General features: G+C 45.5%; 2 protein-coding genes across 2 annotated transcripts; one reads left to right on the top strand and one right to left on the bottom strand.

Moving 5' to 3' along the window:
• The first annotated feature begins 6,197 nt into the window (after window positions 1–6,197).
• On the top strand, window positions 6,198–13,536 carry DEFB123 (defensin beta 123). The gene is made up of 2 exons (XM_044262352.1): window positions 6,198–6,255; window positions 13,391–13,536. Exons 1-2 carry the CDS (start codon window positions 6,198–6,200, stop codon window positions 13,534–13,536), a joined length of 204 nt encoding a protein of 67 aa, XP_044118287.1.
• Window positions 13,537–22,051: 8,515 nt separating this feature from the next.
• On the bottom strand, window positions 22,052–25,777 carry DEFB124 (defensin beta 124). Its single transcript, XM_044262190.1, is given in 2 exon segments — window positions 22,052–22,308; window positions 25,720–25,777. Coding segments are annotated over 2 exon segments (315 nt in total).
• Window positions 25,778–25,998: the final 221 nt, after the last annotated feature.

Below are 25,998 nucleotides of genomic sequence, written 5' to 3'. Positions count from 1 at the left end.
TCACCATGGAATATGCCTATTTTTGTGATCAAGAAGAAGTCGGGGAAATGCCAATTGTTACATGACTTATGAGCGGTTAATGAAAAGATGGTGGCCATGGGATCAGTACAGCTGGGGCTGCCTTTAGTCTCAGCCCTGCCCTCTGGTTGGCCCTCTGTGGTAATCGATGTTAAAGATTGTTTCTTTTCCATCCCATTGCACCCCGAGGACACCCAAAGTTTCGCTTTCACAGTACCTACCATTAATCATTCTAGTCCGGATCAACGCTATGAGTGGGTGGTATTGCCTCAGGGCATGGCCAACAGCCCTACAATGTGCCAATTATATGTGGACCAAGCCCTAAAGGAGGTTAGAACACAATTTCCCCCGCTCATTGTGTATCATTATATGGATGATATTCTGCTGTGCCATAAAGAAGAACAATATATTGAGAAGGCCCTTTCCTTTCTTTTCAAACATTTTGAGAAATTCGGATTACACATAGCACCAGAAAAGGTCCAAATGATGCCCATTAAAGAGTATTTGAGAACTAGGTTAGAGAATACTAAAGTCAGACCCTTAAAGATAACCCTGCGGACGGATCACCTAAACACATTAAATGATTTTCAAAAATTGTTGGAGATATAAATTGGATCAGGCCCTATCTAAAACTCACTGATCAGGAATTGTCACCCTTATTTGAGACACTTAAAGGAGACCCTAACCTCACCTCTCCTCGTCAGTTGACTGAGGGGGCAAAAGCAGCCATCAATCTGATCCAGAAAAGGCTAGAAGCTGCTCAGATAGACAGAATAGACTATTCCAAACCTTTGCTATTTTGTGTCCTTGCCGAAAAAGAGCTCCCACTGCAGTTTTTTGGCAATCTGGCCCCATATCATGGGTTAGTTTGGCCCACTCTCCAGGGAAGGTCTTGCCTTGGTACCCAAGCGCCGTTGCACGAATTATACTTAAAGGGATTAAACTTAGTATAGCAGCGTTTGGTAAACAACCAGATACTATAATAACACCATATATGCAGGAACAAATAAAGTGCCTAGCAGCCTGTGATGATGACTAGGCCATTTTGATAACTATAACGTGTGCTCAATTTGATAACTACTACCCATCATATCCATGGCTACAGTTCAGTTTATCCAATCCAATCATATACCCTAGGATCACTCACCATAAACCCCTCAGTAATGTAAGGCTTATATTCACTGATGGATCTAAGCAAGGAGTAGGAGCTATAGTTAACCAAAGAAGAGAGTTGGACCTTCCTATTTCAAAGCTCCTCTCCCCAAGAAACCGAGCTGCTCACAGTGATAAAAGCATTTCAAATGTTTCATCAAGAACCCTTCAACCTTTTATCAGATAGTAGATCTGTGGTGAAAGCTGTCTGTATCATTGAAAATGTGGGTTCTATTAATGCCGGGTGTACTATCTCTAAGGCATTACAAGAAATCCAAACATTAGTTTGGGACAGGAAGGCTGTATTTTATCTTGGCCACATACGAGCTCATACAACCTTACCAGGCCCCCTGACACAAGGTAATCGGTTAGCAGACTCCTTAACCAGAGGAAAATTTGTCTTTGCCATTGAGGACCCGGGGCAACAGGCAAGACATTATCATAAGCTGTTCCATCTGAATGCTTTAACTCTTCACCTCAAATTTAACATAACAAAAGCACAGGCACGGGACATAGTAGTTTCCTGCAGAAATTGCGTGACCTTACTACCTGCACCGTCCTTGGGGATTAATCCTAAGGGTCTGTTACCTAATCATATATGGCAAATGGATGTCACACATGTTTCAGAATTTGGAAAGTTAAGATATGTTCATGTCTCTGTAGATACCTGCTCTGGAATAATTTTCGCCTCAGTGCATACGGGGGAAAAATCCAAAGATGTTACCGCCCATTGCCTACAGGCTTTCGCGGCATTGGGAAAGCCACGCCAGTTAAAGACAGATAATGGTCCAGCCTACACCTCACAATCCTTTAAAGCCTTCCTACAACAACTTGACATTCACTTGATACATGGAATATCCTATAACCCACAAGGACAGAGTGTTGTGGAGTGTGCGCATCTTACAATAAAAAATGTGCTTTATAAACAAAAAGGGGGAATAGGGGACACCTTCAGGTCCCCTAAAGATAAGCTCAACACCATTCTCTTTATTTTGAATTTTTTAACGTTGGACAAAACGGGTAAATCAGCTGCAGACAGACATGCAAGTGATGCTGCTGCTCCCCCTAAGCCTTTAGTACTTTGGAAGGACATCCTCACAGGAAAGTGGAATGGACCAGATCCAGTGTTAGTATGGAGTAGGGGGTCTGTATGTGTTTTTCCCCAGGAAAAGGAGGCTCCAATTTGGATCCCAGAGTGGCTGGTGTGTGCAGCCTTGCCTCCGAACACCAGTCATGATGCTGAAGATGCTGATGATAACTCTGGGGATGCTACACCTCCTGCAGCTGACTCAAGCCAGAGAGCTGTGAGCAGTGGTTAAAGCATGTCTATATCCTTTACCAGTGACTAACTCTTCTATCCTATTCCCACGTCTCCCTTTGATGCATGGCAGGTCTGTAACTTGTTAGGAGCATGTACTGATATCTCAGCAGTGTCCATGTTAAATGGTGGAAAATTCCTCAACTGTTCTTATAAACAAAATGACTCTAGTACCTTTGAGACAACAGTTAATGTGTCTTGTCCCAGTAATAATACTTATCAGCCCACTCCCATATGGGTCTCGCCACCGTTCCTTTTCCTCGTAACAAATGCTAGCGAGCTGAATGATACATTAAATTGCACTAAGAATTGCTATCTTTCCCAGTGCTGGAATGTCACAGCCTTCAAGCTGGCTGTGATTATGCATATCCCTACCCATGTTCCTATCCCAATTTCCATTCCAGAGGACAAGTTACCGGTGGTGCTATCCAGAAAGAAGAGAGATTTTGGTATCACAGCCGCCATTGTGACAGCATTGGCTATATCTACAGCAGCTGCCACGGAAGCAGCAGTCCTGCTTGCTGCAACTAGACCCACTGCGGAAGCTGTGAACACCCTTGCAGAAGGAACGGTGGCTGCCCTTCAAACACACTCAGATCAATGCACATCTGCAAGCAGGAATCCTGATAGTCAACCAGAGAGTGGATTTGGTTCAAGAACAAGTGGACATATTGGGGGCCCTATTGGGACTGGGATGTATAGCACCCTTCCCGGCAATTTGTGTAACTCCCATAGCCTATACTAATATGAGTGACTTACAGAATGTTTCCCGACAGCTCTCCCAGTATTTGCAGGGTGCTTGGTGTGACGATTTTCAAAATTTCACACGAGTACGCGTGTGTAACCAGCTTCCCTCTCAGAGCTATTTCAAACATTCAGCAATATGTTCCAGTTTACCAGACGATGGGCTGGCACAATTGGTCTTCTTGTCCTCCTTCTTATTGGCATTCTGCTTCTATTCAGAAAAGTTCGCCAATGGAGAACACAGCAGCGAGAGCAGAGCCGAGCTATAGTACAAGCCCTTATGTCAATAGAGGCTGGGACATCTCCCCAGATATGGCTAAGCATGCTAGATCGGTAGTCAAAGACGGGTAAGATCAATAGAGAAACATACCAACCTAAGACAGGACAGAGATCATCGATATCTTGTGTCTGATGACGGGTAAGGATGTTTTCTGCTACTGACCACCTAAGACAGGCACGAGCTCTGCCATAAAACAAAAAAGGGGGAGATGTCGGGGACCGCCTCCGGCTGGGAAAGTCCCCACCATTACAAGATGGCGCTTGGCTCACTGCCAGCAAAATACGCTGCAAGTAAACAACGAACATTCTGGTGAAGCCCGCCTAAAGGAGGACATAGTCATTGGCTGTTTCAAATTTAATCAGCATAGTAACAGGACTCTCTTGGCTCTCCCCATTGCTTGGCCCCTTATTGGTCACCCTGCCACATACAAGCTAAGGAAGTTGACGAAATAAAGGGATGAAGCATTAACACCATACCAGGCTGGTTGTCGTTCTTGCTGGCCGAGGGCGACAAAAGAGAAAGCAGAATTTTCTTCTCTCACACTTCTGGAGTCTAGAAGTTCAAAACCAGTGTTGGCAGAATCATTTCCTCCTTGAGGGCTCCAAGGGAAAAATCTGTTCCGTGCTTCTCTCCTAGCTTCTGGCGGTTGCCTAGTGTCCCCTGGCCTGCAGCTCTGTCACCCCAGTCTCTGCTTCCATTGTCACATGGCTTCTCCCTGAGGGTCTCTGTCCAAATTTTCCTCCTTTCCCCGCCCAGTCCAATCCAGTACAACTTCACTTTAACGCAATTACATCTGCAAAGACCCTATTTCCTGATAAGTCACATTCACAGGTGCTTAGGGTTGGGATTTGAACATCTCTCTTTTGGGGGCGGGGGCGGGGGGCGCGTGCAATTCAATCCACAACAGACAGCTTTTTAAAATTCTTATTCTGAATAATATTGAACATCGTTTCACATGTTCACAAGTCTTTTAATACTTTTTTGGGAATTGTCTATTCATATTTTTGTCCATTGTCTTTCAGACTTCCACACCAGCTCCCTTAGGGACCCCACTACCATCGTGAACAGATCTTCACTTTCCCAGCTCCTCCTGCAATTGAATAGAGTTTAATTCTGGGACGCCTGAGTGTCTCAGTGGGTTGAGCCTCTGCCTTTGGCTCAGGTCGTGATCTCAGGGTCCTGGGATCGAGCCCCACATCGGGGTCTCTGCTAGGCAGGGAGCCTGCTTCCCTCTCTCTCTCTCTGCCTGCCTCTCTGCCTACTTATAATCTCTGTCCATCAAGTAAATAAATAAACTCTGAATAAAGTTTAATTCTTATAATAAATTCCTTGGCCCCTAATACTGATAACGGTTCTGCTCCTTCCCAGATCGAACCTCAAGGAACACACTGTTAAAAGAGATGAGCCTCCTTAACGGAAGTGAACACGATAGTGGCAGGTTTCTAGCCTGTAGGCACTGTGTCCCTTTCTCCCCACTGACTCCTCTTCATCGTCAAGGTTTCAGAAGGAGTTGTTTGGAGGGTTCTGGGTGGCACAGTTGGTTGGGCCACCGACTCTTGGTTTCCGTTCAGGTGGCAACCTCTGGTCGTGATCTGGGGTTCTGGGATCATGTCCCATGTCATCCAGTCCCACACTGGACTCTGCACTCAGCCGGGAGTCGGCTTGGGACTGTCTCTCCCTCAGCCCCTCCCCACCACACTCGCTAGCTCACTCTCTAAAATAAATAATCTTTAAAAAAAAAAAAAAAGTTGTTTATACTTCCTGACCTCATTATTTCTATTTTTCAGTCTTCAACCTCCTCATACTGTTGCCCCTACGGAAACAGTTTTGGAGTCATTTTGTCTTGTAAACCCTATATATGCTTTTGTACCCTTGACGCCAGTGAGGGTAGCGTCTATTCAGGAAATGGAAGGCAACAGGATGTTTAACTCAAGGAATTGGTCACACGTTGTCGGAACACTGAAAGAAAAAGAGAACCCTGAAAGAGCGACTTTCAGAAAGAAATGGAGACAAAGGGACTTTCGGGACCTGGGAGTTCAGAGGAGGGACCCCAACAGCTGATTCCTGGATCTCTGGGGAAGGGCTCCGCCCCAGGTCCAGAAGACCTGCCTCCAGGGGTAAAGGGCACACGGCGCGGTTGGCCCTCGGACGGCGGAGGGCACCGCCAGGCTGGTGCTGGGAGTTTCATCTCTCACCGTTCTCCCGGTTTCCCTCCGGTCACATCATGTGTCTCACTCTCAACCCCAACGTAAGCCTCAGGGCCGACTTCCTCTGCCTGGGACGCCAGGTGGTCTCACCTGCAGGTGCCGTCACCCTCTGGGCGAGGTCTCCCCAGTCCTTCTGCGTTCCGCGTGCGTGGCGCCCCCTAGCGGTCCTTCGGTGCAGGCGCTTTAGAGCTGGTGGAAGGACCTTGGACGTGGTTGCCAGCCCCCCTTCCCGCCCCCTCCCAGTCCACTCCACCCCCACTGACCAAATGACCGCAGGAGGCGTGCCAGCTCAAAGTGTGTGGCTGCAGACCCTGGGCTCCGGGAGCGCGGGGGCTGAAGCCGTGGGCGGCTGAGGGCACGTGCGGGTGACATAGGTCCCGCTGAACAAAGGGATCTCCAGCCAGAGAGGCCGGAGCCCTGCCCCATTCGTTTTGCCATCCCCTCGGACTTGCAGCCTCACCTTGGGCCACTTCCAGCCATGAAGCTCCTGTTGCTGACTCTGGCCGCTCTGCTGCTCTTGTCCCAGCTCACGCCAGGTAACCTGGACCCCCTTGGGGAGAGGCAGGGTGTGCAGCCTGAGACCTAGTCGCGGAATCCCCAGGCCCGGGAGGATGGGCTGCCCAGTTTCGGGAGCTCCCCTTTTGGAAGCACGGAGAGGAGGCGTCCTCGCCCACAGCTGGTGCCAGAGCTTAGGTGCCAACCACGACACCTAGAGCTTCTGGCCCAGCCGTGCCATCCATCTGTGCTCTCTCAAGAAGCAGGTGCAGGGTCTAGCACCTGAGAAAGAATGGAAGGGGTGCGCAGGAGAAGCAGGAAGAAGAGGGCAACCGTGGACCTTTTAGCAATAGTCCCCAGAATGTTCTCGGCTTTGTAAAGATCACAACCACCTCAACCAGAGAGAAAAACTCACATACACTGTTGCTGCCTCTGTGCCAGACCCTATGTCGGAGCCTAGGGCCACAGAGATAAATGACAATGGCCCTGGGGGAGACAACGAAGGGCATTTACGACCCAGGGTGGCATGAGCTCTGACAGAGGGGGTCTAGGGATCTGAGGTGCACATGGGAGGGACCAGCCCGGTCTGAGGGCCAGGAGAGTCCTCCTGACGGGATACCCTGAGTCCTGAAAAGTATGCTGAGATTAGAAGGGGACGGAGAAGAGAAGGAAGCAGGAAAGGTGGCCCAGACAGAAATCAGCTTATGCAAAGAAAGATCCAGCTGTGGAAGAGAGCATGGGGCCTTCAGAAAACTGGCACACCATTGGGGCTAGGGGGAAACTGAGGAAACATTCAAGGTCCAGGTCTTGAGGGGCCTTGTCTACCAGATGAGGGGGCCATGGGAAGACTAACCCGGTTCAGGGGACGCCTGGGTGGTGCAGTTGGTTGGACGACTGCCTTCGGCTCAGGGCGTGATCCTGGAGCCCCGGGATCGAGTCCCACATCAGGCTCCCAGCTCCATGGGGAGTCTGCTTCACTCTCTGACCTTCTCCTCGCTCATGCTCTCTCTCACACTCTCTCTCTCTCTCAAATAAATAAATAAAAAATCTTTAAAAAAAAAAAAAAAAAAAAAAAGACTAACCCGGTTCAGGCCATGTTCAGACTTGCCCATCCCCCACCCCACCCCTGGCCTCACTATCCGCCCCTCCCCCTCAGCTGGCTGAAGCTTCCCCCAAATGTGACAAAATGGTTTTTAATATCTTTGATGAATTTTTATTCATTGTAATCTTTATTGCTGCAGAAAGTCAAATTGTCCCATCTTTGACTTGTGGTAGCCTTATTACATATATCCCTGCTGGTTTGTGATAGTTTCCTTGTGAGAAAACCCAGCTTAGAGACACCACAAGAAACACATTTGCAGTCCGATGGAGTTAGACATATTAACTTGGCACAGCAAAGGAAAATACACAATAAAGGAACTGTGGGACAAAAGACAGAACAAATAAGGTTTTTATAGGATTAAAGAGAGGGATGGAGTTTGGGTAAAATGTAAATGAACTTATGTGTTTTGTTTTGTTTCAAGTTTTTATTTAAACTGTAGTTAACTTACAGTGTAATATTGGCTACAGGAGTAGAATTTAGTGATTCATCACTTACATACAACACCCAGTGCTCACCACTTATGCCACTTAAGCCACTCCTTAAGCCACCACTTAAGCCCTCCTTAATGCTCATCACCCAGTTAGCCCATTCCCCCCCGAAAAGCCCGTCCAGCAACACTGTTTGTCTTCCATAGCCAAAAGTCTCTTATGATTTGCTCCCCTCTCTCTTCTTTTTTTTCTTTCCCCTATGTTCATCTGTTTTGTTTCCTAAATTCCACATATGAGTGAAATCATACGGCATTTGTCTTTCTCTGTGAAGTAGTGTTTAATAGACTTCATGTGAAAAGGGATTAACACCAGGCCAAGACTGAGAAATGGATTCAGGGTTTCATTTCCAGGGAAAGTACAAAATGAAGAGAGATGTGGAATTTTGTATCCCAAAACCCCTTCTCTGACAGTCTGCTCTTGGCTCTGAAATCAAGGATGCTTTTCAGAAGTTTTGTGAGAATGGCTCCTAAGGAAAGAACGTAATATTCCAGTCCTGCCCCTACGATTTCAAACACAAAATTTCTGAAAGATGTGACTTGAGACTTTGTCCTTTTGTTAAGTGACAAAAGCAGTTTCACTGGTTTGTAGCTGGTTATCTGGGGTGACAAGACATTCTAGGCTCATCTTGTACAATTCCTGCCCGAGGTCTTGAAATCCTCATTTCTTCAAGAAGCTCTGGGGTTTTTGCTGTTGTTGTTGTTTTTCTAAGTAGGGAAGTGGTATTTCAGAACCGTGATCTAGATGCTAAAGATATTCAATCCTACTAAATTAGTCTTTCATTCCACGTCTTTTCAGTAGACAGAACTGGGTAGGAAAATCAACACATTGAATACATATAAAATATCTCGTGAATTCATATTAATACTTCCTATTCAAAGTGACCTTGATTAGACATGATAGGGCACACTTAATGAGTAGTATTCCTTTTTTTAAAAATATTTTTAATATTTTCATATTTTTATATTTTAAATATTTTAATATTTTTTAAATATTTTTAATATTTTTAATATTCCTTTTTTTTTAGATTTTATTTATTTATTTATTTGACAGAGAGAGAGATCACAAGTAGGCAGAAAGCAGGCAGAGAGAGAGGAGGAAGCAGGCTCTCCGTGGAGCCCGATGCAGGGCTTAATCCCAGGACCGTGGGATCATGACCTAAACTGAAGGCAGAGGCTTAATCCATTGAGCCATCCAGGCACCCCAATGAGTGGTATTCCTATCAGGAGAAAAAGCATCACTAACAAAATTGTGCACCCAGGACCAGAGTCCTGTTGGGAATATCCAGGAAAAGCCACCAGAAATAAACTCATGAATCTTAGAAGTCAGACTATATGGTTCACTCAACAAATGCTTTGGTTGCTTACGTGGATGCCTTCACTCACACACGCACACATCAGAACACTTTCTGGGGGGGCATCTGGGTGACTCAGTGGGTTAAAGCCTCTGCCTTCAGCTCAGGTCATGATCCCAGGGTCCTAAGATCGAGCTCTGCATGAGGCTCTCTGCTCTGCGGGAAGCCTGCTTCCCTTCTCTCTCTCTGCCTGCCTCTCTGCCTACTTGTGTTTTCTGTCTTATCAAATAAATAAATAAATCTTTAAACAAAAACAAAAACAAAAAAAAGAAAGAAAGCTTTCTGGGAAATATGAGTGTAGCAGACATTACCAACAATTCCACATGTGTCTCCTTCACATGGCAAGATGATGTCTAATCCCAGCTGATGATGGACAATGGCTTTCTGGAACTCCTAGAATTGTCTAAAGACCAAGGTAGTATTTTTAGTAACACTGTCAGCGCTCTGATGACTTCACGAAGGAGCACGTGGAAAACTTGTGCGGGTCCTGCCCTAAACTTCTCCAGTGCCCTCCAGACTGTTTCCCTAGAAATTGCCATCATATAAAACCTATCTCCAGGGCTAGTAAGCCCATCTAGCTTGATTCCAAGTTCTTCAGCTTCTTGGCGCAATTTTATCACCACGTGAGAACAGGTGTTTTGCAGAAGAATATATGCATCTCCAACCACTGAGTTCAAGAGCGAGAGTTTGATTCCTGACATCAAAAAGCAATAAATTGTTCCAACTTAATCCAACTGTACTGCAAGGAAAGGAAAAGGAGCTGGGCAAGATATCGTGGCCTTCTACAATTTGCTGGGGGGAGAAAAAGAGTAAACATTGGACCCATGAACAAATTATGAGTCACTTAGGCTCTTCGGGGCCTTGTGTCAGTTTAGCAAGTTTTAATTTCAACATACGGCAAGTTCTTTCTATTTTTTCTGAGGGTTGAGAATGATAAGGACGGCATGATTTTTGGCAAAACTGTCCTTCCTTAATTAATATCCCAGGAAAAAGAGCACCTCGGTCACTAGAAAGGTGGGTAGACTTTCCCAAATAGGAAGACAAATACAATTGTTTTTAGTCACAGAAAACACTGTTGCTTTATGGCAAGGAAAAGTCTCTGGTCCTCCACAGAAAAGGCAGACAGAAGGAAGTACATATTCGAATCCTTGAGATTTAGGCAGCCAAGCAGAGTCCGTGAGACAGTGGTTCCTTTTCCTGTCCCACTTTTGCTGTTCTTCCGGGGGTTATTAAGCTGGAGAGAGAGACATATACTGGAGCTGCCCTCACTGATCAGTTCAAACTTCTCCACCAGTGTCGTCTTAGAACAGATGATAAGTTTCCAGGGCAGCAGCTGGCTCAGTCAGTGGAGCACGTGATTCTTGATGGGGTTGAGTTCAAGCCCCATGTTAAGTGTGGAGATTACTTAAAAACAAAATCTTTTAAAAAAAAAAAAAGAAGAACAAGAGTCTATGGGTTTTCTTTATTGTGATGGGTCAAATTTTCCACCAAGCTCCATTTCATACAATCCGGAAAGAAGCACCCGTTAGCCATCTTAGTGTCTGCATCACACGTCAGATTTCTCTCAGTGTATTTTTTCAGAACCTAGTTCTTGTGATAGTAGTCTGCTCAGGGTTCAAAAGAAGTTTTAAAAGATAATTTAAAAAAAAAAAAAAAAAGACCTAGGTTTGCCTGGGTGGCTCTGTCAGTTAAGCTTCTGCCTTCGGCTCAAGTCATAATCCCGGGGTCCTTGGATCAAGCCCCACATTGGGCTCCCTGCTTCTCCCTCTCCTCCCCATTCATGTTCTTTGTTGTTATTTCTGTCTCTCTTTCTCTCTCAAATAATAAAATAAATAAAACCTTGAAAAAAAAAATTCCTGGCTCATATATATGTATGTATACTTATATGTACTTATGAGCTTGTGTTAAAGATTTTATATAACTCATAATGAGAGAACAAGGCAGATTTTATAACTGGATCAAAGCATAAATAGGAACTGGTTTTCCGGGGCGCCTGAGTGGCTCAGTGGGTTAAGCCTCTGCCTTCGGCTCAGGTCATGATCCCAGGGTCCTGGGATTGAGCCCCCCATGGGCTCTCTGCTCAGCGAGGAATCTGCTTCCTCCTCTCTCTCTGCCTGCCTCTCTGCCTACTTGTGATCTCTGTCTGTCAAATAAATAAATAAAATCTTTAAAAAAAAAAAAAAAAGAAAGTAAAGAAAGAAACTGCTCCCCCATGGTGCAGGGGAAGAGAGGGAATCCACTGAACCTCTATGCAAAAGAATATACTTGAAAATAGAGAGAAATATATTTTTTAAAGATTTTATTTATTTATTTATTTGACAGAGAGAGATCAGTAGGCAGAGAGGCAGGCAGAAAGAGACGGAGAAGCAGGCTCCTTGCTTGCGGAGCAGAGAGCCCGATGAGGGGCTCAATCCCAGGACCCTGAGATCATGACCTGAGCCGAAGGCAGAGGCTTAAACCACTGAGCCACCCAGGCATCCCTAGAGAAATAATTATTTTTGCCCTACTATTGTTTATCAACAGCTCATAGAGTCGTAAAATAATTCCCACATAATCAAAATCAGATAACCCTAAAGACTGTGGTCTACCTAAACCAAGCATGATTGACACTATTGACCATTATTGACCTTTTGGCACTTTGGGCTAGATAGTCCTTTGTTGTGGCTGTCCATTGTAGGATATCTAGCGGAATCCTTGGCCTCTACTGACCAATTGCCAATAGCACCTCTCACCAGTTGCAGCAACTAAAAATATCTCCACACAGTTCATTCCAAACATCCCCTCAGAAGCAAAATCACCCCAGCTGAGAACCCCTGCCCCAGACGATGCATTTTTTCAATGAAGCACAGATTTCCCCCAAGACTCTCTCCCCTGTATTGTTCAAAAGATCGTCTCAAAGAAAGCTTACTCCCGATTACAAAATACATCTGGTCAAAACCTACAGTAGGAAGAAGGAAATAATAAAATTTACAAATTAATGAAACTTAAAATTAACCTACAAAGGAAGGAAATAGAGAAGAGTCAGGGCTTTAATTGTCCAAAGAAAGTGGCTTAACAGACACAACTGGAGGTCCCAGGCTCCGTTCAGCTGCCAGAGCCCCTGAAGACCGAGTCAGAGCAGGCGTGGGGCTTTTCAGAACAGAGAAGGGTATACAGGTCCTCATTTGGTTCAAGCAGAGGATTTCACCTTTAACTGCTGCAAAACCTGTGGCTGGAATAGAAAAACTGTGCCAGATTCGTGTGCCTCTAGGTTGAGGTCATGGGTGCCATCCCACCCCCAAAACTGTCAGAACACTTCTTCCAGGAGCTGTTTTGGCAAGTCTTAAAATCTGTTGATTGAGCAAGATCCTGGGACAGGAAAGGCCCCCCAAAAATATGGAAGGGCTGTTGCCACAGGCTCCAGGAAAGGGGAAAAGGGGGTTACTGTTGAATGAGCAAAAGAATTTCAGTCTTATGAGATGAAGAGTTATGCAGGTGGCTGGCAATGATGGCTACCCACAATGTATTTAACACCGTCGAACTGTGTGCTTAAAAATGGCTACGATGGCAAATTTTATATTATGTGTACTTAACTGTAATTAATGAGAAAGAAACCTAAGTGCAGCCACCTCTTAATGATAGACCTTGGCAAAAATATAAATAAATAAATAAATAGAATCATGAAGAAAGTGATGGAATGTTAGCCAAAAACAAAGCCAAAAAACAACCAATATGGATGACCCATGAACACACACTGAGTGAAAGAAGCTAGACGCAAAAGGCCACGTGGTACATAATTCTATTGGCATAAAATGTCCATAGTAGGCCCATCAACAGAGTGGAGGGCAAACTGGTGATTGCCCAGTGCTGGCGAGAGGCGTGCAGGGTTTCTCTTTGGGATGATTAGAAAGTTCTGGAATTGGATGGTGGTGATGGTTGCATAACACTGTTAATATACTTAATGCCCCTGAACCATGCACTTTGAAATGCTTGTTGGGTACCTGGCTGGCTCAGTTGGAGGAGCATGCTATCTTGATCTCGGGGTCATGGGTTTGAGCCTCACATTGGGTGTGGAGATTACATACATAAACAAACAAATAAACAATGCTTGCACTAGTAAGTTTTATGTTCTTTGTATTTTACCACAATTTTTAAAAAGGGAAGGAAAGAAAAAGGAGGCCAATGGTCAAAGACCTGCTTTAAAACCTCTTCTCAGGGCTGACACTGTCTCCATTCTTCTTTCTTTTTTGTGTCAGGCGGCTCCCAAAAATGCTGGAATCTTCATGGCAGATGCCGCCAGAAATGCTCCAAGAGAGAAAGGGCCTATGTTTACTGTACCAATAATAAACTGTGCTGTGTGAAGCCCAAGTTCCAGCCAAGAGAAAAGCTATGGCCATTTTAAGTTCTTTGAAGCCTCAAGCCATGAAAATGCAGATGGAGCTGCCCTGAGTCTGACAGCAGTGGATTCCTCAATTCTGTCAATAAACACGTGTGGCTGATCTCTGTGTTTGTCTCTTTGTCTACCCCAGCAGTACTCAGGAAATCCCCTTTCAGGTGAAGTCAAAATATTTCATAACAATAATAATAAAAGAGTATTTGCCTTTTTCAGTCTCGCTGTCTCACAAGTGTGCGGTGGAATCTTCTGGAATCTATATGACATATGATGATATCATTGTTCCATGAGTTGATGAAAAGTGTGTTTATGTATCCTGATGTTCCTTGAATTTTTTAAGGTAGCGGGGTGTTCATTTTCAGAGATTAACTCAGATTGTTCTCGATAATTCTATTATGCTCTTATAAGCCATCTTTAGTCATTATTAATCTCTGTATCCTCATGATCATCTAATAATAAATCATTACTTTGAAAGGCCTCCTGGGTGGCTCAGTCCACTAACCCTCTGCCCTTGGCTCGGGTTGTGATCCTGGGGTCCTGGGATCGAGCCATACGGTCAGCTCCCTGCTCAGTGGGGAGCTCTCCCTCTCCCTCTGCGACTCCCTCTGCTTATGCTCTCGATCTCTCTCAAATAAATAAATAAAAATCTTTTAAAAAATCATTACTTTGACATTCCAAAATGTTCCTTTGTACCTGTATGCAAACCTGAGGAGAACCGAGAACACTTCACTCTCTTGGTTTGCAGAAGCTACACTCTCCCTGAGTGAAAACAACACTTACTCTACACTCCACAGTTTCTTTAAATACAATTTCTAGCACATGATTGAAAGATATTAAAAGACCTTGACAAAGGAAGGAAAATAAGATGCATAACATAACCAATTGACTAAAAATAGCCAATAGCAGCAAATCCAAACATGGAACAGGTATTGGACTTCACAGACAACTTTAAAATAACTATTACAAACATGTTAAACTAATTAGAGGGAAAGGTTAAAAGGATGAATAATTTAAACTAATACACAGAGAAATACTATATCATTTTTTATTGCTACATGACAAATCACTCTAAAACCTAGTGGGTTAAAATAACAACTATTCGTTAATTCCCAGATTTCTGTGTGTGAATTGAGTGGTTCTTCTGGTATTCTCAGCTGGGGTCACCCATATGTATGACTGCATCTCTGTCCATGTGACCTTTCTGTTTCAAGGAAGTTAACCTTGGCTTCTCACATGGATAATTAGGTCTAAGAGGGTAAGCCCCAATATGCAGCATTTTCAAACTTCCGTTATCATGCTTTCTTAAGTCCCATTGGCCAAAGCAATATTTGCTTTTTAACTTAAATTTAAGTTAGTTAACATACAGTGCAATATTGGTTTCAGGAGTAGAATTTAGTGTTTCATCACTTATATATAATACCCAGTGCTCACCACAAGTGCCCCCTTTAAAGCCCAACGCATTTAGCTCATTACCCCTCACTGCCCACCTCCCCACTAGCATGATGGTGGGGAGGTGATAGCAATGATGTTCCCTATCATTAAGTGTATTACACTAAGTGAAATATGTCAGTCAGAGAAAGACAAACACTATATGATCTCACTCATACACTAAGTGAAATATGTCAGTCAGAGAAAGACAAACACTATATGATCCCACTCATATGTGGAATTCAAAAAGAAAACAGAGAACACATGCGAAGGGGGAAGGAAAAAAAGGAGAGAGGGAAAAAACCTAAGAGACTCTTACTGATAGCAAAGGGAAAGGGGAAGGGGAAAGGGGAAGGGACAGACGGAGAGGGAGAGACAGAATCATCAAGCAGAGGCCTCGCTGAGCAGGGAGCCCTAGGCAGGGCTCAATCCTGGCACTCGGAGATCATGACCTGAGTGAAAGGCAGATGCTTAAAGGATGGAGCCATCCAAGCGCCCCCAACATGACTTTTACTAAGGCATCTTTTCAGTTCCCTCTCCAATTATAAACTGCTTATTCTCTGTATTTCCCAAGTCTGTTCCCAAAAATATTTTTTAAGATTTTATTTATTTATTTGACAGACAGAGATCACAAGTAGGCAGAGAGGCAGACAGAGAGAGAGGAGGAAGCAGGCCTTCCGCCAAGCAGAGAGCCCGACGCCAGTCTCGAACCCAGGACCTGGGATCATGACCAGAGCGGAAGGCGGAGGCTTTAACCCTCTGAGCTACCCAGGCGCCCCATGCTCCCAGATTCTTGGAATAGAATCTTCCTGATGTAGTTCATCATTTTGTACCAAGCCACCTGGTAGGTCGCTGGCTTGGGGAGATCCCCACCTCTTGTCCAATCAACTGTGTCTGGGGCATGGGGATGGCAGGGGGAGTGGTCTCCTGGTCTGCATAAGACTGTCACTTCATATGACTATCACTGCATATGACTGTCAAAGCTCTGAGCAGGGGTGCAAGAGCATATATGGATGGTTCATGCTGTGTTCCATGTATTCACATTTCCATGTATCCTTGCTATAAACTCCTATAGGGAGGAATACATCTTCGTGAAACACTGAGCCCCTAGCTTAAGGAGAAATAGGCATCAGTGAAACACAGGTCTTCCTGGTGGAATTCTGAGGAAGGTTACCTGTGGCCCCTCTCTCTATCCCCTCATGAGTTCCCACCAATCTATTAGGGAGAGCTCGATGTTCCCAGGGTCCTATTAGACCCAATGCTCCTTTTTATAATAAGTATTTTGCAGGACACCTGGGTGGCTCCATCCCTTAAGCATCTGCCTTTGGCTCAGGTCATGATCCTGGGGTCCTAGCAAGGAGCTCCTCATCAAGGAACCTGCTTCTCTCTCTCTCCCTCTGCTGCTGTCCCCCCACTCCCTGCTTATGCTCTCTCACTCTTGCTCTCTTTCAAGTTAATTAATTAATTTTGAATGGGTAAATAAATAAACATTTTGCAGTGTCCCCTTTCTGTCCCAAAATAAAATTCATAAATATCGTAACCTATCTACTCATATAATTGCAAGGAAAAAATCAAAATAAGCTCTAACCATAATATAAGGGAGAAAAGAGACTGTTTCATAATAATATGTATTTTGATATGTAAATACATTTAAAGACATAATGAAATATGTCAGATCTTGCGCCTATACATCGCATGAGTGCAAGAGCTACAAATGCAGACTCAAATGCATGGGTCCATATGCACAATTCCAGTACTACTCCAAGTGTTTGCTCTCCGTATCCTGACTTTCCAAAACGGTAAACAGCTTGGGTAAAGTTCTAACCAAAACAAAGTATAATCATTCCTTGATTTATGCAGTAGTTTCATTCCAGAAAAATTCGATATGCAAAAACAAAACAAAACAAAACAAAAACTTGCAAAACAGCCTTAGATTGTGGGCTCAGAGAATTATAAATGGGTTTCTCACCTACATAAATGTCTAGCAGGAGATCTGAATTTTGTTTGGGAAATGGGTCAATCCTTCATTTCCCGGGTCAGTCACACACATAGCATGCCATCTTGCATCCCAGGTCCCCCACCCACTAAATTCCAGAAAGGACTCCATTAATTTCCACCACCAAAAGAAAAAAAAAACAAGAACAAAAATCCACCAGCAAATTTCAAAAATCACCCCTAGAGGGCAGTGTCTTCCCACTGAGACTCTTCCATCTGCCATGAACAGAGTCCTTTCTCTCTGGTGGGTCTGTTTGTAAAATAAATGCAGCGGCATCATAAGCTAGAATAACTTACCCCAATTTAATTAAATGTGCTCCAAAGAAAAGATAAAGGGAGAAATGAGATTTTGGGTGGTTTTTTTTTTTCCAAAATTTTTCTTACCTTTATTTTATTTAATATTTTTTGCGGGGGGAGGTTTTATTTATTTGAGAGAGAGACCACGTGGGCATATAGGGGAAGGGGCAGAGGGAAATAATCTTCAAGAGGACTCCCTGTTGAGCTCCGAGCTTGACAGGGGCTCATTTCAAGACCCTGAGATCATGACCTGAGCCAAAGCCAAGAGTCAGACACAAGCAACTCAGCCCCCAGGCACCACGTCCCTCCCCTTACTTTTTAAATCAACCTAATTTTGCCTTTCTGAACGTGTTATATAGAGTCATTCAGTATGTACATCTTTGTATATGGCTTTTTTTGCTTAACATAATGTTTTTGAGATTAACTCACGTCGTGTGTATCAGAGTATATTGTTACTGTGTTTATTGTTTATTATTGTTAGTGTTGTACTGTATAGGTATAATTCAATTTATCCAGTCACTTCCTGGACATTTGGGTTGTTTCCAGTTACGGGATATTAGAAATAAAGCTGCTATAGGGGTGCCTGGGTGTCTCAGTTGTTAAGCGTCTGCCTTCAGCTCAGGTCATGATCCCAGAGTCCTGGGATTGAGCCCTGCATTGGGCTCCCTGCTCAGCAGGAAGCCTGCTTCTCCCTCTCCCACTCCACCTGTTGTGTTCCCTCTCTCATTATCTCTCTCTGTCAGAAATAAATAAAATCTTTAAAAAAGAGAGAAGAGGGGCGCCTGGGTGGCTCAGTGGGTTAAGCCTCTGCCTTCCGCTGGAGTCATGATCCCAGGGTCCTGGGATCAAGCCCCACATCGGGCTCTCTGCTCAGCAGGGAGCCTGCTTCCCCCCTCTCTCTGCCTGCCTCTCTGCCTACTTGTGATCTGTGTCTGTCAAATAAATAAAACGTTTTTTAAAAATCTTGTTTTGGAAGACTATCTAAGCACACATGGAAATGCTCGTGAGACATTGGTAAGTAAAAAACAAAACAAAACAAAGACAAAAAACCAGGACACCAAAAAGTATGTGCAGTTTTATTCCTTTTTATTTGCAAATCCCATTTTACATATATTTCATTTGTGGGTATTTATGTGTAGTGAAAATACTGATGATGTTTGCTTTCTTATTTGTGCTTCTGTTTCCCAAGTTCTCTCCAATGAACATATATTACTTGTAAATTTTAAAAAACACAAGTGAGGGTGAATCTGGAAGATAAAATCAAGTGCCAGAGGGCCAGTGTTGAGTCCCAGCAACACCATTTACTGGGTGTATGACCTGGACTTCACTAAAAGCTTCAGCTGCCTTCCAGAAAAGGAGAGGATAATGGTACCATGACTATGATAATTAAATGAGATGAGGTGTGTAAAGCCGTGGGTCCTTACTAATAATGGCCCAGTGATAGTATTGTTATCACTAGCTCAGCCATTCGATGACTCCCTGGGGAATGTTTGTGCTCTGACATAGTGCTGCTAAATGCCAATACACAGCACAAATCCCTTCTGTAGCACTGTCCACCCCCTAGCTCACCTTGCATACCTCCAGGGCCAAGGAGCGCTCTTGCTCCCAAACCTTCCCCTTCACAATGGCCTGTCCTGCCCCTGTGTGGCTACTGTTTATCTGGGAAGAAACCTTGACCTGAAGTTCAAAGATTTAAGTCCACATCCCAGCTCTGTGCCTCAGGAGCTGTGTGGCTTTAGACAAGTCACTCCCCGTCTCTGAGCTTGGGAGCCTCATCTGTGAAGTATCTTGAGGAACCTTCCACCCTAGAATTGCCTCATCTCCTTGGCCTGTTAGATGCATCCGTATGACCTAGGCGGTGGGTTGTAGGCTTAGACGATGGTCTGTTAGGGTGCTGGGTGGGAAACTGTCCTGTACATGTGAGGTGTGAGCTTCCAAAAAAAACTATCTAGACTGTTGGGTCTCAGTTCAGTCCCTAGAAGGGTGATGGCTGCCTTCAACATGATGCTCTGAGAGAAACACAGCATTACTTCTGGAATATTCCTGCCAAAAATGCATGAGCTGAATTCAGTCATGAGGACACATCAAACTCAAACTGAGGGATGTTCCACAAAATAACTGGCCTGACCTGCTCCAAGACATCAGTGTCACGAAACACTGAAGAACGGCTTCAGGTTGAAGGAGGTCAAAGAAATTGACAGCTGCTTGCACTATGTGATCCAGAGGTTTTGTTGGGCTATACAGGACTTTTTTGGAAGAGCTGGTAAAAGCTGAACAAGATTTGAAGATTAGACCATAGAATTTTGTCAATGTGAATGTCCTGAGTTTTGTCATTGTACTGTGGTTATATAAAAAAAATGCCTTTGTTTTTAGGAAAAACTCACTGAAGTATTTAGGCCTAAAGAGGCTCATGTCTGACATACAGATAAATACACACACATATATTTATATTTTTTACATATACATATAGAGAGAGAAAAAAAATGATAAGGTAAAAGTGATAAAATGTTAATTTTGGGAAAACTGGGTGAAGGATCTACAGGAATTCTTTGCATTGTTCTTGCAGATTTTCTGAAGTCTGAAATGTGTGGAGAAGAAGGCCAGCGGCGTGCCTCTGGCTCTGGAGAAGAGACAGTTTTACGGAGCCCTGACAGAGTACGGGAGAATCTCATCTGACCCCACAGCCACCCCATTCAAAGCTAGGACGCCCGTTTTGACGGGGAGGATTCTGACATCAGATGCAAGAAGGGACTTGCCCTGTGCTCACAGCCCAAGGCCTGGACGTGGCAGAGCTGGCGTATGAACTTGAATCTGACTCCTCACACCTCAAACTCATCACCATCTTCATTGCAACAAGGTCACAGACTCCCTGCACCATGTCTGGGACTGAGCAAAGAAAACATAGCTTCTCCACTCTTTGTAGAATAACACAGAGGGGAGGGGTCAGAGGGCAGAACTAAACTTAGTTCACCCCAGGATAAAACTTGGTCTGATTCAACAACTTGAATATTCTCTTGAGGTTTCTTGAATTCGGAGAGACTCAGTCTCTTTGGTATAATTGCTCAGGCTTCCTGATTCTTCCTTTCCTCCCCTGCTTCTTCCAAATAGGACGACTGTACTGAGGACGAGGAGTTTCAGTGACCGGCATCTGCTGGAATCTGGATGTTGCTGAAAACATCCACTGGCTTTCCAGTGGCAACTGGTTGCTGGTGAACTGTGGCCAGGCCTCCTGCTGACTCATCAAGGCCTACTGGTGATACTGGCTAAGGCCACCTCACATTGGCTCGCTGTAGTTCTGTGACCGGCTCTTGGGTTTTTATCTGGTTCTCCTTCTAGGCTCCCAACACAAAGCCCACTCCACCCCACCACACTGGGTCCTAAAACAGGCCCAGAGGCCATCGGTTCAATGTCTAGGTCATCCAGAAACTGAGGGGGATACAGAGGCAAGGCTGATACTCAGGAAGCATGCTTCGTTATTAAAATAATTCAGTACTTTCCTCCTGGTTGGTAAAAAAGCGGTTGCCCAAGATCCTTTCGGATCCCCTCCCCGCTCCTGCAGTCCAGCTGCCTCTGGCACCTTCCCAGGTCCCTTTCATACCAGCAACTAAAGGGTTAACACAGCAGCTAGCCTCCAAGACTCAGCTCTAGGCCTGAGACTCACTCTCTCCTGATGGTATTTTGAATAGCACCACTCTTCTTAGCCAGACCAAGCAGGGGCCTTTCTCCTACTCCAAGACCATCCTGAACTCCACTGAAAAGTCTCAAAGGACAGTGGCTGAGAGCCCTTCTGTCCTTGGCATTCCCTTCACCTTATTGAACATGCCTGCCCCTTTCTGGGCTCCACCCCAGGAAAAGATGGGTCAACACGGGAGGTCTTCCCCAGCTCCCTTCTCCCGCCCCCAGGTCCTGTCTACTATCCCGGCAAATACATTCTTCCCACCTGGCCCATAGCCATGTGACACAGCTCTAGCCCCTGAGAAGGAGGCAGAAGTCTGCTGGGGATAGTTCCAGGGACAGCGTTTGCTTTCCTGGTAAAAGTGAGAAACTTGCTCAGTTCAACCCTCCCCCTGCTTTCTGCTTTAAACAATGACGTGGCGCTGAAGTTTTGGAGGCCATAGGGGACCCAACAGGATGCTCGCCGATGTGGTTCCTGCCTAACTCCAGATAAAGCCCCTGCAAGTTGAGATACCTATTTTTCAGCCAGATATCTTCCTGATGCAGAGTAACTGGCATGTGACTCTGTCAGCCTACCTCCTAAACTGCTCACGTTTTCTCCCGGCCTTCCGGCCTTCCCATGCCCATGGTTCCCTGGGTCTGGCTGAGGCCCGCTTCTCCCCTCTCTGCTTACCCTGCATAAGTGAAAACTGTTTTCCTAAAAGCCTGTGGTCTTTTCCACCTGGCCAGGCCCTTGCAATACTAAACCTAGAGAAATCCTTTCGTTCTTGAGGGCCTGCCTTTTAAAATGCCAAAGGATATTAACTCTACCGTTATTCATTCTTTCTGTAATTAACTCATTATTATTATTAGCTCACATTGTTACTATTAACTCTAACCTCCTTTTTGCATTCCTTCTATAAGGTCCAATTCTCCTGATATTATCATTTATCCCCACGGTACGGATGAGAAGACTCAGGATGCTTGTGGAGATTGGGTGATTTTTCCAGAGTTGGAGAGAGCAGAAGGGATCTTATAGGCAGACGTGAAACCATTTACCGAGGTCATTAATACCCACTGGCCCCGGGCGCCTCGCCTCCCTTCACCAACCATCCCTCCATCCCGGCCATACCAGGACCTCGTGCACCCCTCATACCCCCAGCACGGGGTGGCCTGGTGGTGAGCAAGCAGCAAAGGAGACAGCCAGCAGCAGGTGTTTATTGGAGAGCAAGGGTGCCAGCCCCAGAACCAGCTCCACATATTAAGGCTTAGAGGCCAGAGGCCTGAATCCATAGGGGAGGCAGCACAGGGAGGCATCTGGGCACATGTGCATGTAGGTTTCTTGCCTTGTACAGTAAGTCCGGCAGGCCCCCTGGCCCTTCCAGCACCGCTTAAATTCACTTCTCCCTAGGCAGAGGAAGACCACAGGTCACAGGGCAGCCCAGGCATTGCAGGTTAGACTGCTGTGCACAGCATTGACCATACATCAGGGGTTAAGCCACAGGTCACAGATAAAACCCCTGACCACAAGCTAGAGCACGGGACCCACATTAGATCACAAGTCTGGTCTTTTGTTAGCTCTCCGGTCATTGTGTTGGGTGACTGATTACACAACAGCCCACAGGTCATAACTTAGGCCACAGGACACAAACTCTGACCACAGGTTAAGGGGTTAGATTAGATGGAACAGATTAGACTCCTAGTCACAGGTGAGACAACTAGTTACAAATGAGCCCTCAGATTTCAGTCCAGGTTAGCCCATAGGTCACAAGTTAGACTAGTTATAAGTTAAAAACTGATTTCCTTTTTTTTTTTTTAGATTTTTTTTTTTAATTTACTTAGAGAGCAAGTGAGGGGAGGGGCAGAGGGAGATGGAGAGAGACTCTCAAGCAGACTCTGCATTGAGTTTGCAGCCTGACATGGGTCTCGACCTCACACACCCATCCCTGCTCAGATACACTCTAAGCACTTTTCATCACAACACTATGCAATTACAGTTGGTCTTATTATGATCCCTGTAATACAAAGTAAGGAAACTGAGGCACAGGAAAGTTAACAAACTTGCCCAAGACTACAGAGACATGAGGAGCAGAACCACGATTCAAACCCAGATAATCAGGCTCTAAAGTCCACACTCATAATCATGACATAAACTCCCTCACACACTTAGGGACCTGTTAAATGTTAGTGGAAGAATTTCTAGCCACGGGCCATGGAAAAGGTAAAGTTTTGGAGGAACAGGTCCTCCTGTACCCCCTCTAAGGGTCTTTGGTCACAGCCTGAGGCATCGCCTTCGTTTATTCATTCAACAAATCTGGGACATTGGGAATACCACAATGAACAAGATGGGCCAAGGTCCATGCCCTCAAGGAGCTTCTAGAAGGAAAGGCAATTAATACCCTAGTGAATAAATACAATCACTAGAATTGTGGAAAGCATCCTGAAGGAAACCATCAGGATGTGGTGATGGCCAGTTAGGACAGGTGTGCAAATGTGAGGAGAGAGGCAGGCTCAGGCAGACCTTTCTGTTCCAGCAGTATTTCTAGGCATGTGATTTCTAGGCATGTGACCCAGGTGGGCAGAGAGCAGTTCTGAAGAACTGGGCTGAGCAGGAGCTGGAGGGGAAAGGCTTCCCTCTCTTCCTCGATTAAAAGAGATCCCATAGGGGCGCCTGGGGAGCTCAGTCGGTTGGGCGTCTGACTCCTTTTTTTTTTTTTTTAAAGATTTTATTTATTTATTTGACAGAGAGAGATCACAAGCAGGCAGAGAGGAGGAAGCAGGCTCCCCGCTGAGCAGAGAGCCCAATGCGGGCCTCGATCCCAGGACCCTGAGATCATGACCTGAGCCGAAGGCAGCGGCTTAACCCACTGAGCCACCCAGGCGCCCGGGCGTCTAACTCTTGATTTTAGTTCCGGTCATGATCCCTGCGTTGGGCTCTGGACTCAGTGGGGAGTCTGCTTGGGGTTCTCTCTCTGCCTCTCTCTCTCTACCTTTCCCCACCATGTTATCTCTCTCTCTCTCTCTCTCTCTCTCTCTCAAATAAATAATTTCTTACAGAGAGAAAGAGAGAGAGAGAGAGAGATCCCACAGAACCCTCCCAATGGACCAACCCATGGGTGTTATTCTGCCCCATTGTCCAGCCATCCTTCCATTCTGCCAAGGTAGAGAATCTTAGAATGAGATGGACCTGGCCTCAAAATCTCTACAAGGCAGAGGATCCACCCTCTGAAGAACCTAACCACTACAGTATTGCGGTTAGCAGACGGCGTGAATCCAGCTCAGATCCAAATCCCTGCTCTGCCAGTTCCCCACTGAGTGACCTTGGCCTCAGATCCCTCCTCTGTGGAACTTCCCCCCTTTCAGGGGGCAGCTCTACGGACTTTCATCATTCTAGCACAGTGCCTGGCCCATAGTAAACACCCCACACATGGCAAGTGAGATTATCGGAATGACAGTGTAGAGGGCAGAGCAACTGCAGCCCATTCGCCACCAAGCCTCTCCTTTCGTAGGTCAGGACAGGAAGCGAGTTACCCAGCATTTCCCAGCCAGTCAGTGGGGGGTTCTGGAACCAGAACCCAAGACTCTGACTCCCAGGTGAGGGCAGTTCCTATAACCACTCTTAACACATCATCACATTTCGACCTTCTGATGACCCAGAGACCCAGAGTTGCTATTTTCTCCTACATGATCTGTACCTCTTGCCCTGCTCATCTCTTTGACTTCATCTTCTCTCCTGGTGTACTCCCACTCCAGCCATATGGGTCTCCTCAAGGCTCCTCAGGCACATCGGGCACCCTCCTGCCTCCTGGTGCCTGAGAAGATCTTAATATTCTCACTGCAGTCAAATCTCTGCTCAAAAACGACCTTACAGGGCGCCTGGGTGGCTCAGTGGATTAAGTCACTGCCTTCAGCTCAGGTCCTGGAATCAAGCCCCACATCGGGCTCTCTGCTTGTCGGGGATCCTGCTTTCCCTTCTCTCTCTGCCTACCTGTGATCTCTCTCTCTGTCAAACAAATAAGTAAAATCTTTCAAAAAAATAATAAAATAAAATAAAATAAAAATACCATTACAGGGGCGCCTGGGTGGCTCAGTGGGTTAAAGCCTCTCCTTCGGCTCCAGTCATGATCCCCGGGGCCTGGAATCAAGCCCCACATCGGACTCTCTGCTCAGCGGGGAGCGTGCTTCCTCCTCTCTCTCTGTCTGCCTACTTGTGATCTCTATCTGACAAATAAATAAAATCTTTTAAAAATAAATAAATAAATAATACCATTACATTATTCTCTACATTTGCATTAAGAAAAGACTCACCTTGTTCTTTATATTAATTTCTCTACATTCATGTAAATTTCAAGTTGTTCAGAATAAAAAATACACAGGGCCTCCCTTGACCATCCCCATCGGCTCTCCCATCCATACCTCCCCCCACCGCAAGCACACACCACACTGACCCCTGGCTCTGCTTCTATTCTGAACACTTACCACCTGATATATCATGTGTTTATTTGGTTCTTTTCTGTCTAAAATACCAGCACCATGAAAGCAAAGACCTTGTTTTCTTTCCCTGACAGATCCCCAACAGCTGTCATGGTGTCAACCCAAAGTAAATATTCTTCAAAAAATATTTGTTGCGTGAACCCCACTTTAAGGATTAAGAAACTGCGGTGCAGACTGATTTAGGAAGTTGCCCTAAGGGGCCCAGCAGGTAAGAGGTGGGACCGGAACACAAACACTGGTCTAGGCCTCCTCTATCCCCCAGAACCTTGGAGACTATTACACACACACACACACACACACACACACACACACACACACACTTACCTGGAGGCAGATGACTCAGGGCCAGGAGAGCCACAATGAGCAGCAGCAGCTGTGTCATGACCACAGAGAACACCAGAGGAGCCAGGCATACTGAGCACTGCTGCCTGTGGCCCAGCCTTTATCAGGCTGCAGATCAAGGCTGGAGTGTGGGCAACCGGAGGCCTGAGTGGGAGGCTGAGGCTCTGTGAGCCCAAGGATATAGCTGGATCTCAGCCAGCTCTGCGGCACACTGCTCAGCCACACAGTGAATGAGCGGCCGAGCGGCCGAGCTGGAACTAG

This window comes from Neovison vison, chromosome 8 (genome assembly GCF_020171115.1).
Source record: "Neovison vison isolate M4711 chromosome 8, ASM_NN_V1, whole genome shotgun sequence".
Lineage (NCBI taxonomy): Eukaryota > Metazoa > Chordata > Mammalia > Carnivora > Mustelidae > Neogale > Neogale vison.
This window is presented reverse-complemented; position numbering and strand designations above follow the sequence as displayed.